Source organism: Aegilops tauschii, chromosome 6 (assembly GCF_002575655.3).
Source record: "Aegilops tauschii subsp. strangulata cultivar AL8/78 chromosome 6, Aet v6.0, whole genome shotgun sequence".
Taxonomy (NCBI): domain Eukaryota; kingdom Viridiplantae; phylum Streptophyta; class Magnoliopsida; order Poales; family Poaceae; genus Aegilops; species Aegilops tauschii.
Genome location: NC_053040.3, coordinates 5692284 through 5712952, shown reverse-complemented (window position 1 = coordinate 5712952; position 20669 = coordinate 5692284). Strand labels below are relative to the sequence as shown.

General features: G+C 44.5%; 2 protein-coding genes and 1 long non-coding RNA gene across 7 annotated transcripts; 2 read left to right on the top strand and 1 right to left on the bottom strand.

Moving 5' to 3' along the window:
* The first annotated feature begins 4645 nt into the window (after positions 1 to 4645).
* Positions 4646 to 11972, top strand: LOC109745186 (disease resistance protein RGA5-like). Its single transcript, XM_020304320.4, has 5 exons — positions 4646 to 5567; positions 5669 to 6551; positions 8974 to 11131; positions 11206 to 11286; positions 11651 to 11972. Exons 2-4 carry the CDS (start codon positions 5737 to 5739, stop codon positions 11269 to 11271), a joined length of 3039 nt encoding a protein of 1012 aa, XP_020159909.1. The 5' UTR covers positions 4646 to 5567; positions 5669 to 5736; the 3' UTR covers positions 11272 to 11286; positions 11651 to 11972.
* A 114-nt stretch (positions 11973 to 12086) lies between these two features.
* On the top strand, positions 12087 to 14496 carry LOC109745196 (uncharacterized). Its single transcript, XR_002228476.4, has 3 exons — positions 12087 to 12419; positions 12525 to 12619; positions 12853 to 14496. It is a non-coding gene; the product is annotated as an uncharacterized lncRNA (long non-coding RNA).
* LOC109745195 (uncharacterized) lies at positions 13490 to 19797 on the bottom strand. 5 transcript variants are annotated; one of them, XM_073500769.1, is made up of 7 exons: positions 19681 to 19797; positions 18121 to 19573; positions 16252 to 16337; positions 14937 to 15668; positions 14354 to 14457; positions 13760 to 14269; positions 13490 to 13709 (listed from the first exon to the last, which is right to left on the bottom strand). In XM_073500769.1, exon 2 carries the CDS (start codon positions 19247 to 19249, stop codon positions 18344 to 18346), a length of 906 nt encoding a protein of 301 aa, XP_073356870.1. In that variant the 5' UTR covers positions 19250 to 19573; positions 19681 to 19797; the 3' UTR covers positions 13490 to 13709; positions 13760 to 14269; positions 14354 to 14457; positions 14937 to 15668; positions 16252 to 16337; positions 18121 to 18343. The 5 variants fall into 5 exon arrangements, with proteins under 5 accessions (XP_073356870.1, XP_073356871.1, XP_020159918.1 ...); XM_073500770.1 differs by lacking the exon at positions 16252 to 16337 and having other exon boundaries at positions 18270 to 19569; XM_020304329.4 differs by lacking the exons at positions 13490 to 13709; positions 13760 to 14269; positions 14354 to 14457 and having other exon boundaries at positions 15349 to 15668; positions 18121 to 19399; positions 19513 to 19573.
* Between the last annotated feature and the right edge of the window lie 872 nt (positions 19798 to 20669).

Here is a 20669-nt window from a genome sequence, read left to right as displayed (position 1 = left end):
ATCACGTGGTTGTGATCATCTACGAATGACGCGACGAACCAAACTCCACGAGCCCTGTCGAATTTCACCACCATCTACGCACCGCACTCGCATCGAGTCTCGGGTCCAAGCCTGCGGGTGCTACCTTCCATGGTTATGAATTTCCTCTGCCTTCTCCCTGCCCTAGAGCAAACAAACCGCCTGAACCGTATTATTCCTGAAGCACCCTTCCCTCATTTCACCTTCTCTCTCCTAATGCTGAACCCATGTTCTTTGGCATGCTTGTTGTAGAATGTGTATGCATCCCTTTGTGACCGAAAAGTCATAGCCATGACCTTCCAATGTGTCTCCAACTTCTGCTGGTGGTATTGAGCTTCCTCAATGTCAATCTCTGCTTCGTCATCACCACCATCAGGACCATCTGAGCCCTCCTACAAAATTACATATGAAACTATGTCTGTTTTTATGATCTATTACAAACTACCGCGCATGGTACAAAATGTTTGAGCGAACCTGGCTCAAGTTATCGGCCCACGATTCATCATGATTATTTTTCTCATTCTCAACGTCCACATCTTCCCGTCAATTAGAAAACACAGACAAGTTATTACACATACGGTACTCTGCCAATTGAAAACTGGAATCAAATAGACTTCACTTACATTTTCACTTTTTGCACCATGTTCATTATTTGCAACATCCTCTGAAGGTAAGATATCATATGATGACCACGAATCGTTGTCGCTGCTGTTATCATCTTCATTACTAGGATCGTTATCGGTCCGACTGAAATCATTTGCACCATTATCATCGGCCGTAAATGAGGTTTCTTCGTCCATTTAAACACACGTTACTACCAACACTGCACATCATTAAATTCTAAGTTCATGCATTGGGACATATAGATGAATAAATTGCAACATTTAACCTATGAGCATTAAAATGATTTCTTTCTAAATCTAACTCATCTACATGGGTGCTACAGCGAAATTTCTTCTGCTGGATTGTACTTTGTGTATAGTTGCATGACTTGCGTGTAAACTTTGGCACCATTGATTTACATGACAATATTATGTTGGTGGTCAATATTGTATAGCACACAATGTCAATGCTAATGAAGATACCTCTGATCCCCCCCCCCCCCCCCCCAAAGAAGTTGCAGTGGTGGTGACAAACCTTCAGTGGTGGTGTCGATGTCGTCCGCCAACGCTGATGGGGCCTTCAGGCACGGGCCTCCGGCGTGATTCAAGACGGCGGCGACGTGGAAGACAACGAATCCATAAGCGGGAGTACCTGACGGATCTGCGGCGGCGGACGAGTTAGGTCAACGTCGGCATTTTGGACGAGTGTGGTAGGCGCCGTGGGACGTCCGGACGGTTACAGCCGGCGGACGTGGCACCGTTGCGGAAGACTGCGACGTCCAAGACGTGGCCGGCCACTTCCCTAACCGGCGACCGAGACGTGGGAGAAGACGGGGTTGGAATTGCCGGCGTGGGAGATTGGGGTGGTTAGCGGCGGCCGTCGATGCGGAGAACGGTGACGTCCAACACCTGGCCGGCCACCGGCGACGGCGGTCTTCCACTCCTCAGCCCACCCGCGACGATCCAGATCAGCCACCGCGTGAACGCCGTGCGGCAGGCTGATCGATCGCGTTTTCTTTTCCTCTAGTCGGGCGCGCGGCAGGCGGGATCGATCGTGCTAGTTTTTTCTTCTTCTTAGTCACTTGTATTCGTATGACCGGGATTGTACGTCTATGATACGAGGTGGGTATACGTTTCTTTCGTATGACCTTTCTGCCCTTCTACGTTTTGGGGGGGGGGGGGGGGGGGGGGGGGTACCCAAGCACTCCTCTTTTGCTGAATGTTGCTCCTTTTTATTTCATTTTATTTCGTTCCGTTTGAGAGCCATACTTGCACTACAGACTTGTTATCGTACTTGTTTTAATAATATAGCTGCATATGCATCACTCTGATGCAGAGACACGGGGTTTATCCTTCTTTTCAAAAAGAAAAAAAAAGCTGGCCGCGTACAGGTTTCACTCTGATGTTGAAAGAAATATCTACCCTGGCCAACACGGCAAAATCCTCTCTAGTTGCACAAAGAGTTGTGGAAGCTAGTGCGTGCTTGACTCCAAGTCTCCTCCTGTCGTCCTCATGTATGTATACGTCTTCGTCGTCATCGTCTGGATTCAGTTCTCATATGCATGCACCTCCATGCCGCCTTGTTAGATCTTTCGTTTGGATCTTCTTCCAAGCACCCAACAGATATGTACGTATTATCACAACTTGTTCCACTTGTATAGTACTACAAGCGCAACTTGTCATGCGTCTTTTTCTGTCGACCGATCTGTATATTATTAATAGATGCGAATGAGCAACTTTGAGTGGCCACTATAAATTGTTGTGATGAAGCAATATATTTGTTTCGCAAGTTAATTGAACATACCGCTTGCCACCAATCAAAAGTTGCTTTCGGTCCTAGTCCTGCAAATCAGGGTCGATCCATCTATTTCAGAAATTTAAAAGCTTGTCAGTAGGTTCTCCCACATGCATCGGCAAGTGGCTCAAGCCTGTTGTTCAGCTCTCGAGCTTTACCTGAAAAATATGCCGCGAGCTCAAGGTTTTGTCTTTTGTGTGGGCATTCTTTTTTTCTTTTCTTCTTTTGAGTGTGGCCATTCTAAATAGCAGACAAATGAGTAATACATTTGTTTTGCAAGTAATTTAATTATTAATACCCAGGGTATACATATTCCAGTAGATCAATACCAATATTGTCCGATTTCTCCCAGATAGAATTTCTCCCAGATCCGCTAGATTTGAGTTTTTTTTTCCTTGCCTACACATTGTTTTAGTCTTATATGACTTTGCTATTTGCTGACGTGTTTTTTGTATGCATGCTGTGGTGTTGTATGTATCATAGGTATACAAAGGTGGAGGTATGCTTATTGTGTTTGTATCATTTTGATGCTTCATTTTACGCCAATAAAATCCACCTCTCATTAAAAATAATTTGTCCGTCGTGATTTCATGACGGATCGAGTTGTGCATTTTACGGATAAGTCATGCATGCGCCCCTCCATGTCTTGCAACACGCATGACAATATGGAAGTTGAATTATTGGTTGATTTAATTATTTATTCATGGTTTCCAGCTCACATCCATCAGCTACTTGACAAGATAATCAACTGAATTGCAAGGAGCAATTAAATAAAACATATTCCATGTCAATCTTCAGTAACTGCTACCTACCGCTTTGGTATTCTACACGCACAAGCCACGACGACCTGTGTAGCTACTAAGCAAGAAGGAGATTCTCAAATACACACAAAGAGATCAAAGCAGAGAAAAATAAAAAGGAAGGGTGTAGTTAGTCGAGCATGGAGTTGGCCACCGGGGCGATGAGCTCTCTCGCTTCGTCAGGCGACCTTAGCTAGTTTGTCGTCCATATCAACGTTGGGGGAGTGGAACGCCCCCGCATTTGACTCCAACTCTCGTGATAAATTTTAATTTCCCAGGTCTGACTCCTTTTTCTCCTCACCTTCCGTTAGATCCATCTGCCCGGGCCTGCTGCTACTTGGATAATCAATAATCTTCTTCATTCTATTGTGATATTCAGATAGAAGGCGCAAAACAGGAACAAGAAAGAAGCTTGCAAACAGAACCTTGCCAATGTGAACCCCCGAGACTACTCATGGCCGTGCATTCATCTCCTCCTGCCTGCCGCTCCTAATTAACTTGTCGGAGATCAAACATTATGTCCGACGTCTTACAGCTACTCCTTTCGACCGAAATTGTGAAGTTGTATTAATGGGAGTGAGTAGTAGATTTCTTGAAAACCACTCCATATAAAAAATCTGTATTTTTTTAACATGCATGCTAAGTTTACACCTACTTTTTCGATTGACTTGCCACATTACCCTAGAGCATCTTCAAGAGATGATGCAAATTTGGAGATATATACATATTCAAAAAAGTTCTAGCTCCAAGAAATGATGTATATTTCGTGTTGTAAAGTTCCTACTCCAACAGATGATGTATTTTAAGATGTAAAACTAGTCGGCATGGGCGTCAGCGGCCGAGCGCCGGGAGGAGCGGCGACAGCAGGTGCGCCTGCGGTCGAGCGACGAGAGCCGGGAGGTCAAATGCGGGGGCAGGAGCTCGAATCGAGCGGCAGATTGGTCGCGGCGGGGCGATGACCGTGCGGCGCGAGAAGGTCGAGTCTGGCGATGGAAAAGTAGCTGATTTGGAGGCCGACGAAGTTGGAGCAGCGGCGGAACCAAGGATGGGGGAGGTGGAGCGGCCAGATCCGGCAGCGGGGCGGTGGCACCGTGGTGCGGTGGGCGAGTAGCGGCGGGAAGTACGGTGGGACGGATTCAAATCGGTGGCTCCTCGACGCCAACGGTGACGCGGCGGGTGGCGGGGTCGGGGATGGGTGAATGGGCGACAACGGCGGCGCGCGTACGGGTGGCGGCAGCAATGTTTCCGTCCAAAAAATCACCGCAGGCGAAGGCGGGCACGCGTCGAGCAGGCAGGGGGCCTGAAATAAAGCGGCGGTTGGCGGTTGGCTCATGATTGGAGTTTCACATCAGCTGGCAGGTGGAGATGCAAACTTGCATCTCGAAGTGTTTGTATTTTACATCACTTGAACGAGGTGATTTTTTATTTTTTTGCATCTACATCATATATTGGAGCAGCATCTTTTAGCCTTCACGCTATAAAAGTTACTCCATCCAACCGGTGAAAAGTGTACGTATAGAAATTTTAGGATAAATTATGAAGTGGTGAAAAAATTACATTGGAAAGGTGCAAGCAATCATCTCTGTTCTCTTTAATTACCCAACCTCCAACGAGCTAAGTGCATATAGAAATTAAGGAGACCATGTGCATGTTGAAATTAATGAGAGAGAAACATTTTTTTTTATTTTAAAGTGCATTATGATGATAAAAGTACACTCTTTTGTGGACTGATTTTAGAACCAAATGTACACTCTTCCCCGAACTGAGTGAGTAGTTATTTTTGCAACTACATCTATCTTTCTATTGAAGACCCTTTTAGACTAGCACCGTGTTCCATCTTGGCAAATTACCTTAGACTTCACACATTTTTCTGCAGGCAGTTTCTTTCCGAGAAGGCAAATTTCATTTAAAAACTGTCATGGTTTGATCTCGTTTAACAACAAAAACTGCTAGCAAAGACCCCCAAAATCTGTTCCCACCCCACCAAAAAAATTCCCCAAACATTTTCCACGAGTGCCCAGTCCAACACCGTGCTTGACTCCAGGCTAGTCCTCCTCTGCTCCGCAGGACCAGCCTCTTCCATTCGCCCTTCCTCCACCCTTTGGCCGTCGCCGCGGTGACAGATCCACAAGGCCTGCCGCCGAGACGCCTGGTCCGTCTCCCTCGAGCCTCTCGAGCAGAGCTCCGGCGGTACGGTGGTGCCGAGCTCCAGGGGGCAAATCCTTGGCGGCATGTACAACCAGATCCGGCTGCGCTCCAGTCAGCTTAGCTAATCTGTCGTCCAGATCGGCTTTGGGAGCGTGGAACTGTCAAATTTGGCTCCAACTCTCGTGATAAATTTTAATTTCCCAGGTTTGACTCCTTTTTCTCCTCACCTTCCGTTAGATCCATCTGCCTGGTCCTGCTGATACTTGAATAATCAATAATCTTCTTCATTCTATTGTGATATTCAGATACAAAGTGCAAAACAAGAACAAGAACGAAGCTTGCAAACTGCAGACGGTCAGCGTGTCGGCCGGCCATGGAGTTTGCCACGGGGGCGTTGGGCACCCTACTCCCCAAGCTGGGGGAGCTGCTTCTTGATGAGTACAACCTGCAGAAGGGATTGAAGAAAGGGATCAAGGACCTGATGGATGAGCTGCTGGTCATACAAGCTGCACTACTGAAGGTGTCCGATGTGCCACTAGATCAGCTTGATCCGCTGGTCAAAATTTGGGCAAACGATGTCAGGGAGCTGTCCTTTGCCATCGAGGACAGCCTCGACTCCTTCATGGTGCGTGTCGAGGGTCTTGAGCCGACAAAGCCACACACCTTCTTCGGGTTCATCAAGAAGACCTGTAAAAAAGTCACTAAGCTCAAGATTCGTCGCGAAATAGCCAATGACATCAAAGACGTCAAGATCCAAGTTAAAGAGGTGAAGGATCGGTTCGACAGATACAAAGATGTTATTGGTAATACTAACGCCCGAACGGAAGTCGACCCACGTCTCTTGGCCATGTACACCAAAGTATCTGACCTTGTTGGGATTGAAAAGTCAATGGATGAGCTAACAGAGAGGTTGTCTAAGGGCCATGATCCGTCCGGTGAAACACTCAAGGTTGTCTCTGTTGTTGGATTCGGAGGATTGGGCAAGACAACTCTTGCTAAAGCCATGTATGACAAGCTTAACAAGAATTTTGATTGTGGGGGTTTTGTTCCAGTGGGTCAAAATCCAGACACAAAGAAAGTTCTCAGGGATATCCTCCTTGAACTTGACAGGGAGCTGTACAGAGACGCATCAACAATGGATGAAAGGCAGCTGATCAATCAGCTGCAGACATTCCTAGTAGGAAAGAGGTATGCATTTTTACCCTATGCTAGTGTCCTGCATGCTTTGTGTTGTGCTGACATCTAAGTGAAAATACTAGTATGGGTGAAAACAAATACAATGGCATTACTATAACATGTATAACATCCGACCTAACAACAATGTGACTTTAGGCTTTGTCAGACAAATAAGGAATACAGTACTGTATATGGTTTATTCTTGCCTGCAAAAAGTATATATATGGTTTATTTTCTGGATGATAGTTTGCCTTTGATTCATCCAATTAAAGTGGTCGGACCCTGCGCAAGCGGGAGCTACTTGCACCGGGCTGCCCTTTTTTTATCCTCCCGACCCTAGCCGCCAGTGCCCTCCTCTCCTCCCTCCCTTCACTCTACCGCCGCCGGGCTAAGCCCGGGGTGGAGGGCGGTGGCGGAAGTCCTCCTCCCGTGCTCGCGTGTGGGGTGGTGTGGGATCTCAATGCGAGTAGTGACGCAAGAAAGATCAGATTGCGGCGCGGCGCGGGGGCTGACCAAGGTCGGATCGAGGGCGGCAGCCGCAGGCTCTGGGCACGACCTTGGGAGGTGGCGGGGTCATCCTGTCCGGCTTGGTAGCGGCGGCGTAGATCGGCGCTGACGCGCTGTGGAGGGCCTGGTGGATGGTCGGTGGCATGCGGGTGTGCCCTTCAGACAGTGGCCGACCGTTGTGCCCTGCTATATACGGCGGCGAATCTGGTGGTCATCTCCTCCGTCGAAGGTGGTCGGCCTGAGGCTGGGTGGTCGGATCTCGAGATTCGTCATCTAGTCTCAGATACGAGTTCGGGAGACATAGCTGCCGGTGAAAACCGAGCCGATCGCAGATGATGTTGGTGTTCTATGTTGTTACCTTAATGAAGGCATCGTCATCTAACTATTGTTGACCCACTCATGCTGCTCCGGGGGAAACCCATGGATCTGGTCTTCCAGAAAGGACGACGGCGACACTGCAGTGTCATTTCTCTATAGGGAGCATCATTTGTGGACCAGCGCTAGAAGACTCAAGCAGGAGGTCGAGCGGATTCATCTTGCATGAAGCTTTGTTGGAAATGTCAAGTCATTCCTGAGCGACAGGTGCTATGTTGTGCCATGCCTGTTCAGCCGGTGCTACGCACGACAGATCTTCCGGGCTTCAAGTTGTGTCGGTAGGTGGTACTTGACGACATGGTGCCGCAGTGTACCTGCAGCGACCACGGCGTGCTTGGCAGTTTGCACGCAGGGAGGTGGTGTCGTTGGGTGCTGTGGTGGCGTCAACCGATGGCTGGACTGGCAAGGATGTTGCGGATCCCTTTCCTGAAGATGGGTCAGCGGTTCGATGATGATAGCGGCTTCTAAAACGTGTGCATATGCTGTAAGCTTTAGGTTTGCTGCATCGACTGTAGGTTCCAATACGTTATGTGGATGGATCGGCGATGATACCGGTTTTAAACATGGGATGAAAGCACTCCACATTATCCAGTTTGTAGGTGTGAGTGATGGCTTCCGGTGGCCTGATTTATGTTCTTGTCAGACCTTTCTTAAATAAAATGCATCGATCGATGCAGATGCAAGGGGTTTTAACCTACTTTTCCAACAAAAGTTAAAAACTATACATGTAAGAAAAGTGTGAACGGTTAAACACTAGTAGAAAAAGGGTCTAATGTGAAAATCCTTACCAACCGGGACTAAAGGTCCCCCAGACCACGGCGCGCCTTGTGCCACGTGGTGGGCCTTTGGTCCCGATTCGTGTTAAACCGGGACTAGGGGGGGGGGGGGGGGGGGGGGAGACCTTTAGTCCCCACTCTTGTCCTTACGAACCGGTACTAAAAGTCGTTTTTCTACTAGTGAAAAGGAACACACCTAGAGCACAGGCATGAGCGTCAACTGACTCGAACACACCGACGTAGAGCTAGGCTATTGGATTAGCAACATGCAAGTAAACACAATCAGCTAGGCATGTGTACCAGGGAGGAGCTGTGTTTCAACTTTCAGTTGGCCAAGCTTCCAAATAATTTCTTCTGAGTGTTTGGGTACCAAAACCATATCAGCAGGACCGTAGAACAGATGTGGCACATCTATTCTTTTGCTAAAATCTGTGATTATTACCATCAAGCAGTTAACTGAGTAATTACATGGACTGTCGTTTTGCGGCTAATTAGTGGACATCCAATTATCTGCAATATAACCACGTGAAAATGACAATTAAGACTTCAGTATGCAAAAAAATGCTTTTAAAGTTTGAGATGTACTCCCATGCATGGAAATATACTACTGTATGTTATTGATGGCATCCAGAGGGAGTATATTATATTATATTATATTTTTGCTATAGTTATATGCCTTTTTTTGTTCTGGTGTGTTGGTGTGCTTGTTCTAGTGGGTATACTACTGTATGTTAGATTTTTTTTCTAATTAAAGATCTTGCCTCTCATGGAAATAGGTACATTTTTGTTATGGACGACATATGGGATATACGAACATGGGAAGTGATTAAATGTGCTTTCATGGACAGTCATCCGGAAAGTAGATTAATCATAACTACTCGTATTGTTGATGTTGCCACAAAAGCTGGTGGTATCTACAACATGGAACCACTTTCTAATGACAACTCTGAAATATTATTCTATACAAGAACATATGGTGGTGAAGCACTAACTTCATCTAACCAACATGTTGAGGTGACTAACAAAATTTTGAAGAAATGTGGGGGTGCGCCATTAGCTATAATTACAATTGCCAGCTTGCTTGTTGGAAAGCAGAGTGAGGATTGGTCTAAGGTGTATGACGCCATTGGTTTTCGGCATGAGGACAGCGAAGTTGTTCAGAACACAAGAAAGATATTGTCATTTAGTTATTATGATTTACCTTCGCATCTGAAGACATGTTTATTGTATCTAAGTATGTTCCCTGAAGATAGCTTTATTGAAAAACACTCCCTCATATGGAAGTGGGTCTCTGAAGGTTTTGTCCCAGATAGGTCATTTCAGTTAGGAGAGAGCTATTTCAGCATGCTAGTAAATAGAAGCATGATCCGGTGGATAGATGGTGATGCTGACTTGGATGGCCAAAGTGGTTGTCGTGTTCATGACATGGTGCTGGATCTCATCCGCACCATATCAAATGAGGTAAACTTTGCCACAGTACATGATATGGAGCATCACGGCACATGTTCGGGAGGAAAGCTCAAGGTTCGCAGATTAGCAGTTCATGGAAAAAGTGGGGAACACAACTGTAGCATTGCAATGGAGCATGTAAGGTCATTTAATGTTGTCGAGTGCAGTGCCAATAGTATGCCCCTGCTTTTGAGCTTTAAAGTACTGCGTGTGCTAGTTATTGAGGACTGTGTTTTTTGGGAAGGTGGTAGTCTTGAGCATCTCGGTAAGTTGTTGCAGCTGAGGTACCTGGGGCTAGTGAAGACAGCGGTCAAGATCCCTGAAGGAATAGGACATGATCTGAAGTTTCTTGAGATATTGGATGTAAGGGGAGGTTTGATAAGTGAGCTGCCGCCATCTGTTGGTGAGCTAATGAATTTGAGGTGCTTGTGGGCTGATAACGGTACAGTGATGAAGGGAGAGATAGGGAAACTGACATGCCTTGAAGAGCTGGAGCTACATTCGGTGGAGAAGTGCCCAAACTTCTTCACAGAGGTGCGGAAGCTGACGAAGTTAAGGGTGCTCAAGATATATTTCGCTGAAATACAGGAGTCTGCAGGCAAGGCTCTGATGGAATCCCTGTGCAACCTGCACAATATCCATAGACTGACGGTCTTGGATGATGGTCGTCAGGCTGAGTATTCGGTTGTCGTCAATCATAGCTTGGAAGACTTGGCACCCTGTACAAAGCTGTACGAGTTAAATCTGCTATGCATAGTTATACCGAGGGTGCCATCATGGATCAACCATTTAAGTGTTCCACTCCTTTCTCGTCTAGGGCTGCATGTGGATGCGGTAGAAGTTCGGGATGTTCAAACCATCGGCAGGTTGCCGTCGCTCCTCGAACTTGGTCTCTGGAGTAAGGATGAAAAGAACGTATCATATACTTTTGGCAGCAATGAGTTTCACAAGCTGAGAATCTTGTGGACGAAGAATATAGAGATCGCTGTTGGAGAAGGAGCATTGCCGATGCTTGAATGGCTGGAATACACTGCAAGCGCTGAAAGAAAGGACGCTGCCAGCTTGGTGCCGTGGAGGAGAAATAGCTGCCCTTTGCTGAAGGACGTCACCTGTTGGCTTGACTGCACTAACAACAGCTACAGGGAAGTAAAGGAAGCGAAGCAAGCGCTGAGGCAGGCTTCCGGCACCCGTCGCAATGCTGAGTATCTCTACCTCGTGATACGAAAAGAAAACTACGACGAGGAGGCAGGTAGATTCATTGATAATCTCGTGGAGGTCCTAGGCGGTTTGGAGAGACCGGGGAAGGAGGGCATTCCCGCTGATGAAGCAGATCTGCGTGACATGATAACGTCTCTAGAGAGTCTGTTACGTGACGGCGTCGAGCCTCGCGTCGGGCGGTATGCTGAACAAGAGTTACGTGGTTTTGTTACCACCTTCAAGAGTTTGTTACCTGATGCTGCTGCAGCTACCACCATCAAGGAAGAGGTACGTCCATACAGAAAAACATTAATGTATCATGTCACTGAAGGCCGGCCGGTCCGCTAATTTTCAATCTGCAGCCGGATAATGGTGATGCCACCAGCAGTGCCGATCAGGATCAGGAAGGGGCGGCGAGCCACTGTTGAACGCCGTACATCAAGGTAATACCACCCTACCTCTGTTTCTCATTCTTTCTTCCATTTATCCACGCACATATGTCCATCTTCTATATACTGGCATCAGCGGAATGCCACTTAATTAAGTACTATTCTTATTTTGAGTTGTACTTGTAACCAATTAATCTTTATATAATTTTTGGTAAGCAACCCTCAAATTTGTGGTTCATGTTTGTAGACAAGTCAATTTTCTTTTGGTGATTTTTGAATTCCCAATTTTTTTAATCAATTTACAGTACCCCTGCTTTGCGGATCTTTCTATGTCCCATGAGTATATACATGTCAATGCATATGCATGTACGGTCTGCCTATTTAATTACAAAACCACTCATAATTTTTCTGGTTACAGGATGCTGGGATCTTGAAGCCTTCTACAGTTTTGTTATCATCACTAGGAAGTAAAAGTAACTCTTCAGTTGTTGAGTTAAATTCGGCGATCAGTACCAAGAAAAACAAAAAAGAGAAATGGTGTCTCCTGTAGCATTACACTGGGTGGCAAAAAGGAAAAAAAAATAGAAAATCGAAAAAACAAAAAAAATGCTTACTTTCTTTAGCGGTATAGTGCTTGGGTGGGTGGGGGGCTGAAAAAACAAATTGATGTTTGCACCAAGAAAAACTAAAATGATAAAAAAAATGTTTTATTATGTTTAATGCAGTTTGTGTTCCTTATATTTGATAAATACCCAAAACAAAAAAATGTATTTTTGTCTTTTTAAGAGTTTTTCATTTTTTTCATTTGTTTTCTTTTCTCTTTTTTGGGAGGGTGGGTGGGGAACTCCGCCTATGGCATTTTAAGGTAAGACTTACAATGGCGCAGCCGGTCTCAAGCCCGGAAAAAGGAGGAGAGACCACCCATGTGTGCCGGATCACGTACATGTGTGCAACATACATGCACGTGATCCAGCACACATATATATTACAACCTAGGTTGGTGAGGCAGAGTATTATATATAACAAAGCTTTGTGTTGTCATACGAATTTCTATTGTGTTCTTTGTTTGTGGTGACATAAATGAGACTAGCATGAAAAGCTTTATTACAGGCAGCATAGCTTGTTGCTTGCCAAAGTGAAGAATGGCGTGTGAAGAAGTGAAGAAACTGCAGGCACTAAGTTTACAGGTCATGCATATATTTTCTTACTGATGCACTGCTCTTTACGACTTGAATCATCCAGTCTACATATATATTTCGGGCAATATGTCTGATTTCTTGGTCCCTTTGCAGCAAACCACACATGAAAATACTCTGCATACCAAATAGGATTTTGGTTGGGCCCTGCCGAAAATAAAGTGAGTGCTGAGACAAACTCATTTCAGTCGGTGAGTACGTCCACCATTTGAGCATTATTGAATCAGTATCCGAGTTGTATGCTCTCTTGTTTTTTCTGTAGATCTTCTGGTCAAATGCCTGAACCATACATGTACAGATCTATATGAACGACTTGTCTTGCTTGCTACCTATTTTCGAGTATTATTTTGCCTGATTGGCCATAATGATGCAAGTTTCTCTGTAGTAACCACAAGTCTCTAAAACATCTTATATTTATGAACAGGGGAAGTATGAGTTTGCTTGATCTGTCATGTTTTGACTTGCTAGTACAACATGGCTGTCAACGATATATGCCCATATACACATATGGTGTTTGCACAAGGGCATGATTACTTTTAAATGGCGATGTGCTCTCCAAAGAAGAAAATGGAGAAAGAAACTGCAGGTCCTGTCAGTTAATTGCAGCTTCAACACCAACACCTACTTAAAATCGGTGCAATAAAGCCTTGAGGTGCTCAGGATGAGAAAAACAAAAGCCTAAGATGAAATTGGGACTGGTGTGTCTACCCAGCTACTTATTCAGCGTAGAAACCCCATTTACAACAACTTTGTTTGCTTCAATTAACTGCAACAATTTAGTAGCTGCAACAAGGACATCAAGCATCAGCCAATACTAAGAGAGTGAATCCCACTTGTAGTTGTAATTCATCCCTTGCTTCCTAACTAGCTACTAGATTCACAAATTATTCCTACTACTGAGTTTAGTTGCTACACATGAGTTCATCAACAGACCATTCTCTTACCAACTGGCATAAAATTAAGATGCACTTACCAGAGATTACAGCTGCTTCCCATTCTCTTACCCCTGATACCTACTCCGGAATCAGCCAGCACGGCCCTCCGTGTCAACTGAAAGAATGTGGCCCAAAGAAATGGTTTCATGTTTACGCTGATTTGGAGCTACACATCGCTAACTGAAACCAATTCAGCAACGATGAACAGCAAGAAAGATTCTGCAAATACATGCAAACAGAGCAACCACAAGGCTACAACACAAGTGAATACCAGAGCTACTAATACAGATCTCGGTCGCAGGCAGTAACGAATCTGTTATAGGTTATGGTGAACAAAGCTAAACAGCTGTTGCTATGGAAATGCAGCTCTCTGCTCTTCCTCTTCCATGATGGCACCCAAACTCTACATGGATGGCTATGGTAGTCTGCAAACAGTCTCTTTCTTTTTTTTGCAAAATCAAACAGTCTAAAATTGATACACTAGCAACAAGATAATTGTGGTTAATCGCTGGTGCTGCTGTGCGGCCTGTAGGTAGATGTCTGTTCTAAAGCAGCATAAAAGCTAAGGATGCAGAGTCCTGTCAGATCTTGTTCGATCCCTGCAAGTAAAAGAAGCGCAGAGCTGGCATTTGGGTTCTTGATAGGAGGGCCAAGCATTTGAGCATTCTTGAGTTATTTCTTCGAATCGTTATCCAACATATATGTTCTTGGAGAAACTGCAGGTCGCTTGTGTTACTGATGCTCTATGCATAAGTATTCCTTATCTGAACATTGCAGGGAAAGACAACACCTGAGACTCTGAATAAGTCTTTCCATTCAGCCTCAGCGCCAATACCTGCATGCATTCCCTTACAAAAAACACTTCCATGCGGCCGGTGATCGTGCATTATCAACGCCATGGCCAACCTGTTGGCACAAGCCTTGAGATCACAATGAGGAAATCAATATCTATGTTGTGTTTGTTATTGTAAAGAGGATTTACAAGTGTACCTAGCTATCTGGTTGTTCAAAGTCTCAACATACAACATCATATGTTCCTCATCTATTTACCAGAGGATTGAGCTTTGAAAATGAAGCTGTATTTTCACTTGTTCCTGCAACAGAAATAATCATACAGCAGACATCAATTGATACTGCGACAGTGAATCACACTTTAGCTCCCTTAATTAAATCTAACTAGCTACTACATGCATCTATGTTTCATACTACTGAGTTCATCAGCAGCTCATGCGCTTACTAGAGCTCATTATTGCTTGTTCATCCATTCACAAGGAGGGCTTCCACAAATGCTGGTTTCAACTCCTTACTGAACTAGTACAGGCGCTACATATAGCTAACAGAAACCAATTCAGCAATGGTGAACAACAAAGACCGATTTTGCAAAATAGCATGCATAACAAACAGAGCAGACACAAAATTGCAAGGCACGCATCATGACTGAACTAGTCCAGGTGCTATAGTGCTACGCACACACTGCTACAGTTCAGGAACTGCATAAAGTAGTTGTTGATGCCGCACGGGAACTATGAATTTTGTAGCAAGATATATGTCCCATAAGAAAGAGAGATCTTGCCTATGAATTGTAGTACTAGGCTTGAGACCCTCTTCTGAAACCTCAAAGATAATGGTTTCCTGTAGCTTTGGTCCATATTCCTACAAACCATCATTAGGTAGTCTCTGCATAACTGAACTGAACAAACCCTATCAATATGGATCTTGAACAAAAGTGGATTCACAGTTTTGAAGCAACAACATGCACAGTTTAGAACCTGGTCCAAATTCAACACTAGGGTATCGGACTATCGGTAGCAGATATCGAAAGATGAAAAGACACATGGAAAAAATACGACCAACATGTAGTGAAGCACCAAGTTATTGAGATAGAAAGCAAAATCAGCAGCCTGGTGCAAATATACAAACAGAAGCAACTCTGACGAGGAAATAACCAGCCATGCAACAGGACTAAATATAAGTCTTTCTAGATATTTCATTATGGAAAACATACGGATGTATATAGACTTAGTTTAGAGTGTAGATTCACTCAATTTGCTCCGTATGTAGTCTCTTATTGGAATCTCTAAAAAGACTTACATTTAGGAACGGAGGGAGTATTAGATAGTGGTACTACAAAGAAGTGAGGAAATTACAAAATTTAAACCCTACAAGTCAATTTCACAGGACACGCCGTACAAAGTACGATTAATTTCAGCGTCGACCACGATAGCAGCCACAGCAGACAGAAGCGGAGGAACCTACAGCAAAGAGCATTTATGCACCTAAGCTCCCTGGAGAGAACTCCGGATACCTGCAGAACAACCAATGTGATCAGCCAAAACCAAATTGTACTAGTCACTCACTGAAAAGCCGATCAAGTAAGATCTAAGAATTTTTGCATCATTGCAATAGTACACATCAACTCATTTTTTCTGGAGATCATACAACAATATCCAAACATGAATCACCTAGAAAAAAATACATCTTCCAGCAGTAGAAAAACCAGTTAATTTGTAGTTTGTAATACACACACTGAACCTATATTGTTGACATGTTCTCAAGCTTCACTGCTGCACAAGTACTCAAGTACATATGATCGTAACACAGACTAAAATATAATTAACTCACTGCCTCCGTCATATACAAACACATAACTTCCTAGATTATAAATTCATTCGAGGTTTCTTTTCCCGTTCACGTGCCCATCAGAAGCTCGCGTAAGGAAGAAGAAAATTCTGGTATCTAACTCATAGGCATGCTTATACGAAATGCAAGAACTGGCCAATTGTCGAGCAAACTCATGCCATAGAGGCCATAAACGAGAGATTACGCATCATCTTATTGATTAAATAACCGAGCAAGAAGATATATACATAGCAAAAAGATAAACTTACAACGCCTGTTCAGCCAACATAGCATATTAGCATATCTCATGCATTGACATTTTCAGCTCCACAATCTCCAGCAGCAATGCCCCTACCTAGAAGCAAAAGAAGTACAATAAATCAATGGAAGGGTACCATCAAGCAAATAATATTGACTAGAAGTGGCAACCAAACGACTAGTTTACATATTAGATCAAGTACATACTGATAGAGCACATATTACGCACATGTGACACTAGTAGAAAAGGGGGCTTTTGGCCCGGTTGGTAAGGGCCTTTAGTCCCGGTTTTTGAACCGGGACTAAAGGGTCGTTACTAATGCCTCCTCCCTTTAGTCCCGGTTCTTACACGAACCGGGACTAAAGGCCGCGGCCACGTGGAGCTCCACCTTTAGTCCCGACTAAAGGAAATTTTATGATTTTTTTTTGAAAAAAAATTTTGCGAATTTTTTTTTTATTTTCAAATTTTTGAATTATTTTAACCTCTAATCTCTAATCACCACCCCTCATCACTGCTCAATTTATCCTCTAATCTTTAATCACTCCTCATCATTCCAAATCATCTAACTTCCCGGACGGTCACCCATCCTCTCACTACTCCAGCCTGAGCACGCTTAACTTCCGGGTTCTATTCTCCCTCGTTTCCAAGTCTGCACTTGTTGTTTTCCTGACAATAGTAAGATGTCAATCCTATTAACCCTCAGGAATTTAGCTTGAGCATGAAGTGACACATTTCACTGTTTGAGTTTGAAACTATTGTTTTTAAAAAAAAAAATTATTTAGTAACACTAATATTTCTGGAATAATTAGTTTGACCATGGTTTGACCACTGTTTGACCACAGTTTGACTAGATTTGACCAAAATTCAAAAAAAAACTGAAATAATTATTTAGTAACACTAATATTCTAGAATAATTAGTTTGACCACAGTTTGAAATTTTTTGAATTTTTTTGCCTCTCCAGATCTTAAAAGCCCCGTAACTTTTTTCTGTTAGGTTTTTGAGGATTTTGAAAATGTTTAATGGGGTTCCCCCAGTTAAAATCGGATGTAACTTTCCGAGTAGATGATGTTTCATATAAAAAACTTTTTAATCCGAGTTCGTATGCAAAAGTTATGCCCATTTTACAAATTCCAGAGAGATTTTGCAAATAGAGTCGAAATTCATATTTGTAAATTTTCCCAACAACTAGACCACATATCACATGGGAAACTTATTTTATTTTATTTTTTTGACATTTCCATCATTTTCTTTTGTTTTTTCTAAAACTGAAAAGGCGGTCCGCGGGGGGGGGGGGGGGGGGGGGGGGGTAGAGTTTGAAAATGGGACCTTTAGTACCGGTTCGTGCCATCAACCGGTACTAATGCCTCAAAGCCCATTAGTACCGGTTGGTGGCACCAACCGGGACTAAAGGTCTAACCTTTAGTCCCGGTTGGTGCCACCAACCGGTACTAATGGGCATCGCACCCTTTAGTCCCGGTTCGTGGCACCAACCGGGACTAAAGGGCCCAGGTGAACCGGGACTAATGCCTTAGCTGCACGAACCGGGACCAATGCTCACATTAGTCCCGGTTCGTGACTGAACCGGGACTAATGTGAATATTGCCCTGTGACGAAAGCCCTGTTTTGTACTTGTGTGACTACTAGGCAGCAATAGTTAAATTTCCATTTTTGTTATACTTTAAGCAATCCGGTAAGTAACAACACTACGCTGGTATAACTTCACCATCCATACAAAGAAACAAACAACTCCATTTACACTTAAATATATAGTCAACCCTTTAGTACACCAACAATATTATGGTAAATATGTAATTGGAGTGAATCTCAGTAAATGTAATTTGATTTGTTATGTATGCAATGCAAGAGACGAGATGTTACCTGCAGTATAGAAATTTGTATGCGGATAATAGAATCTAGAACTCTGGTACTCTCTTCTACCAATATATTTGAACTGCATTGACTCAAGTTGGAGCATGAAGTCATGAGAAACCGAAGATAAAAAGACCACATTTGTGTCTTCATCATACCCTGGCATCAGGACAAGTTTTGCCACGCCCAAACTTAAGGGTCGTGTAAAGAGCTCATCCAATTGGACGGTTTTCTATAGCACCCATGAGACAACACCATCACAGTCGGAATTCTTCGCCCATAACTGAATGCTTAGTTCTGGCTTTGGCAAAACAGCAAGGCCGAGGCCATTATCCTCTCCTCGTATGATTTGAAAGGACCAGTCGACGCCGCGAGTATTAGTAACATCGACACTTGCAGGCTTCTCAATCACATCAAGAGTCAGCCTTTCAAAATCAAACTCAAGAATACCGCCTCCATGAAGCAACCAACAAAGTGTATTCCTAACCAATATGCTAGGCCTGTTCCTAGAAATCACATCTGTAGTCGCTACGGAGATACTATCTTCCCATATGCCAGACTTGGATTCATAGATGCAAACAAACGCCTTTGTGTGTTTAGCGTCATGGCATGCCAATACCAGTTTGTATGGGCTCAAGTGGCAATCACCATGCACATGCTGCACGTCGCCAGCAGAACACAGCACCGCAGCGCTCCTGATGAAGTTAGCTTGCTGATTATCGAAACCCGGTGGAAAAGCTACACGATGCTGCACGTTGGTGTAGGGATCCCACAAGACAGCCTCATGGCGCGGGCGGTCAAGGAAGAGTGCAATGCCGTGTCGGCAGCCAAAGAAAGAGAACTCCACACGTATGAGCAGGTTGGCCCATGGAGTCCAACCAAGGAGGTTCTCTGGCAGGGCGAAGCTGACGGGGATGCGGTTTGGCGGGTCCAGCATCGGAGTGAAGACGGGGGCTCGACCAAATTCTTTGTCAAAAGAAGCCAATGAGTGGCGGTTTCCGGTGGTGTTTGCGGAAGCGGTAGAGGAACCGTGGGTCAGAGAGGATTTTGTACCAGCGCTTGCATACAGCGGATGCGCGGGGAAGCGAGGATGGAAGCGGAGGGAGGCAGAGGAGGATCTCCTGAAGGAGGTCCTCATCGTCCAGTGGCGGCACCGGTGAGGAACAGAGGCCACTCATCTGAGGTGGGACTGGGAACACGCTAACCAATTAAATGCCGACTGCTGCTTGTGCCTTTGCCAAATTTCATCATCTTACACTGAAAGCAGATCAAATGTCCCGTCTTGCATCTGCTCATTCGTAAAATTCCCCATCTTTAGTCTTTACCGGTGGCATTTGTTTCCTTGGCTCAAGATAGGCTGAAGAAGACTTGCGGAATGAAGCTTCAGATTGATAGACTCACCGATTGGAAGCCTGATGCTGGATCCATTCATCAGCCCAGATCCATCTACAGAGCTACCTAGCTAGGGTTAATACGGCAAGAAGAGGAACGCACATCAGTAATAAAGAAACTAAACGAGGATGACTGGGGGCTTCAATGGAATGGAGAGAGAGGAAAGGGAAGGCTCACCTCAATGGATGCCGCGCGGATTCGGAGATCTGCCCGCTGGTCACCGTTGCAGCCGCCGGCCGGCCGGACGAACAGAAGGAAGGAGCTGGAGCAGGGCTCTCTTCTGTTGGGTCCAAGCGTTTTGGTGGACTTGGGTCAGAGGGCAGTTTCGTCCTTGCGTTTCAGTATATTTCCTAAGACTGTCTGAAAAAAATAGTATATTTCCTAAGAAGAAAAAATGCTCTAACCACACTCTAAAAGAGAAGAAAGCACATTCACCAAAGCGTAATTTGTCTCCGTTCCAAAGAGAGGAAAATATATTTTTGTCTGTCGTGGTTAAAAATTGGAATGTTAGTTCCAAATTTAATATTGGATTTGCCTCTGTTGCATTTTTTAGGTATAAGCAAGACGAATATTCTACGTTTCTACAAGAAAAACGTCACCACACTCGATGGGTGGTGAGTGGGGAAATATGAAACGAGAGGCGCTGAGGTGGCTGACTAAACTGTATTAGACTGTTCCAAATCGAATGTTCGAATTTATAATGTATACATGCCCTCTCTCGCTTATGTCTCTTTTTGTATGGCTCCGGGTTTTCATTTTCTTCCTTTTCGAGAAAATCGCTTCTTTTCTTGTGAAGATGAATTCATTTCAAGAAATTACCAAGACATAATGTGCTTCTTTTCTTATGAATTGATGATTTTGTCCCTACACGACACGCGTTAGAGGCCGCACTCAATGTGCTCATAACAACAAAGTCCACGGCTGCACAGAGCCACATACATCTCGTGCCTAACATGTGCTCTTGTAATCAATCAATCACACCATTTCTTTTTTCCTGCGTCCTCTTTGGTAGGAGTAAGAGACAAGAGGCTCAGATGTATGTTGCTCATAGTACTTGTTCCTCTCTGAACCAGCGAAGCGTCAGGGGCATCTACTGGTTTGTCACGCACTGCAACTTTGTGCATCACGGTGGGGCCGTTGCCATGCGAAACGGAGTGGTCGGACGC

Bases quoted from the DNA above. Each gene is read 5' to 3' on its own strand.
- LOC109745186 (XM_020304320.4), top strand. From the start codon at position 5,737: ATGGAGTTTGCCACGGGGGCGTTGGGCACCCTACTCCCCAAGCTGGGG. The intron at 6,552-8,973 runs GTATGCATTTTT...TCATGGAAATAG, and splicing joins ACATTCCTAGTAGGAAAGAG to GTACATTTTTGTTATGGACG. The intron at 11,132-11,205 runs GTACGTCCATAC...TTCAATCTGCAG, and splicing joins CTACCACCATCAAGGAAGAG to CCGGATAATGGTGATGCCAC.
- LOC109745195 (XM_073500769.1), bottom strand. From the start codon at position 19,249: ATGAGGACCTCCTTCAGGAGATCCTCCTCTGCCTCCCTCCGCTTCCAT.